This window comes from Octopus bimaculoides, chromosome 10 (assembly GCF_001194135.2).
Source record: "Octopus bimaculoides isolate UCB-OBI-ISO-001 chromosome 10, ASM119413v2, whole genome shotgun sequence".
NCBI classification, from domain to species: domain Eukaryota; kingdom Metazoa; phylum Mollusca; class Cephalopoda; order Octopoda; family Octopodidae; genus Octopus; species Octopus bimaculoides.
In genome coordinates, this window is record NC_068990.1 from 87,212,196 (window position 1) to 87,214,484 (window position 2,289).

Sequence of the window (2,289 nt, forward strand, 5' to 3'; positions counted from 1 at the left end):
AAACTTTAAAAAAAAAAATATATATATATATATATATATATATATATATGAGGACAAATTTCCGTCAAATGTAAATAATGTATGGGCAATGTTATTTAACTGTGTATAGAAATATTGCATACAACCAAGTATACTTACCGCATCAGCCTGCTGCATTGCAATAAGGACTTTAGTCAAGCGTGAGTACTCAGTCTCACTCAGATGTTTCCGCAGTGCAACCAGGAAACCAAAATGGTCTTTCATGTCACCGTACTGGAATGGAGTGCCATCATGGATCACTGTGCCAACAGTATCAGTTGCTATTATATGTCGACCAAAAATGTGGTCATACGGGAATTTCCTGCCATCTCGAATCCTGCAAAATATTTCATGTTATTGACGGATATTTGTCCTCATCTTGTTTGTTGTTAACACATTTCGGCTGATATACCCTCCATCCTTCATCAGGTGTAAATAGTCGGAACAAGAATAACAAGGTATTTTGTCCGGCACTGAAGCGATTCAGCAGCTACTTGTTGCCTTTATAAGGAAGATATCTCTCATGTTTTAACAGTTTCAGAAGAGATTACAAAGGGAGAGCAAAAAGATATTTAAAAATTAGGAATTACCTCCCTTACATTTCTGTGACTGTTCTTAGGAGTTTACGATTAAATTTTTCTGTTAGATGTTGTTAGTCTTTTATTCTCCTGACTCGTTAATGCAGGCTGAGTTCAGCTCTCACCGGGGTCAACTTTTGTTTGATTAACACTACAATTGCGTACAAGAGGAGGTCAACCTAATAAAGGCAACGTCTACGCAATATGTTTATTTATTTGCTTTGTTTACTTAACCCTTTAACTACGTAATTAAATTTCATGGTAATTCCAGAAACGATGTTAAATATCTATTATAAAATAGATTTGATATTCTCTGCAAGTCCCGTTGCTTCAATAAATTCCATATAGCTTAGCAGAAAAATAATTTCAAACATGACATTTCTCAACTAAAACAGATCATCATCATCATCATCGTTTAACGTCCACTTTCCATGCTAGCATGGGTTGGACGATTTGACTGAGGACTGGTGAAACCAGATGGCTACACCAGGCTCCAATCTGATCTGGCAGAGTTTCTACAGCTGGATGCCCTTCCTAACGCCAACCACTCCGAGAGTGTAGTGGGTGCTTTTATGTGCCACCGGCACGAAGACCAGTCAGGCGATACTGGCAACGGCCACGCTCAAAATGGTGTATCTTACGTGCCATCTGCACAGGAGCCAGTTCGGCGGCACTGGCAACGATCTCGCTCGAATATCTTTACACGTGTCTGTTTTTTTTTGTTTTTTTTTTGGCAGATTCTGATGACGATGATGAAGAATCAAATCAGTAACAGAAAACCTCACTCCCTTCAACCAACAGCAACAACAACAACAACAACGATCTCAAATGAGTCCGAATGCTACTTACTGGTTTAGCGTAGTCCCTACCCGGGGATGTGTTTTCCTGTTGAACTCTTCGAAGTCGTAGGATATCAGGGGCGTGGCCTTCTCCTTCCTCGCCATGTCTACCCACTTCATGCTGGCCTTTGTTAAAGCTCCGTCGGAGTGCTTGACTACATCGTCGCCAAATGTTGCTGAAGGTTTGAAAGGGGGCTTGTAACCCCTCTGCACGTGTTCACCAGGGTAGAGGTCCTTGTGCGATGCCACGTACAGGTGGTGGTACTTATCGTCCTGTTCTCTCAGTTCGGCCTGGGAATAAGGGGGGTTGACCACTTTCCCAACATCCCCGTCTGTAGAAAGAAAGAGAGAAAGAAAGAAAAAAAAAGAAAGAAAGAAAGAAAGAAAGGAAGAAACAAAGAAAGAAAGAAAGGAAGAAAGAAAAGAAGAAAGGAAGGAAGAAAGAAAGAAAGAAAGGGAGAGAGGGAAAGAGGAAAAAGAAAGAAAGAAAGAAAGTAAGGAAAAAAGGAAGGAAGGAAGAAATAATACAATGGTCCAAAATCAAACTTATGTTTGTTTACATATGACGTAAGTAACAATAAAAATTAAGTAGGAGTGGCTGTGTGGTAAGTAGCTTCCTTACAAACCACATGGTTCCGGGTTCAGTCTCACTGCGTGGCACCTTGGGCAAGTGTCTTCTACTTTAGCCTTGGTCCGACCAAAGCTTTGTGAGTGGATTTGGTAGACGGAAACTGAAAGAAGCCCGTCGTATATATGTATATATATATGTATGTGTGTGTATATGTTTGAGTGTCTGTGTTTGTCCCCCCAGCATCACTTGACAACCAATGGTGGTGTGTTTAAGTCCCCCGTAA

General features: G+C 40.6%; 1 protein-coding gene across 2 annotated transcripts in view; it reads right to left on the reverse strand.

Annotated features, from left to right (window-relative positions):
- Positions 1-2,289, reverse strand: part of LOC106869937 (EF-hand domain-containing family member B) — a 21,227-nt gene that overhangs the window by 5,794 nt on the left and 13,144 nt on the right. For both annotated transcript variants that reach the window (XM_014915873.2, XM_014915874.2), the window contains 2 exons: positions 1,446-1,767; positions 139-355 (listed from right to left, as the gene is read on the reverse strand). In XM_014915873.2, the coding sequence (XP_014771359.1) occupies positions 139-355; positions 1,446-1,767 (539 nt within the window). The remainder of the gene's footprint in view (positions 1-138; positions 356-1,445; positions 1,768-2,289) is intronic.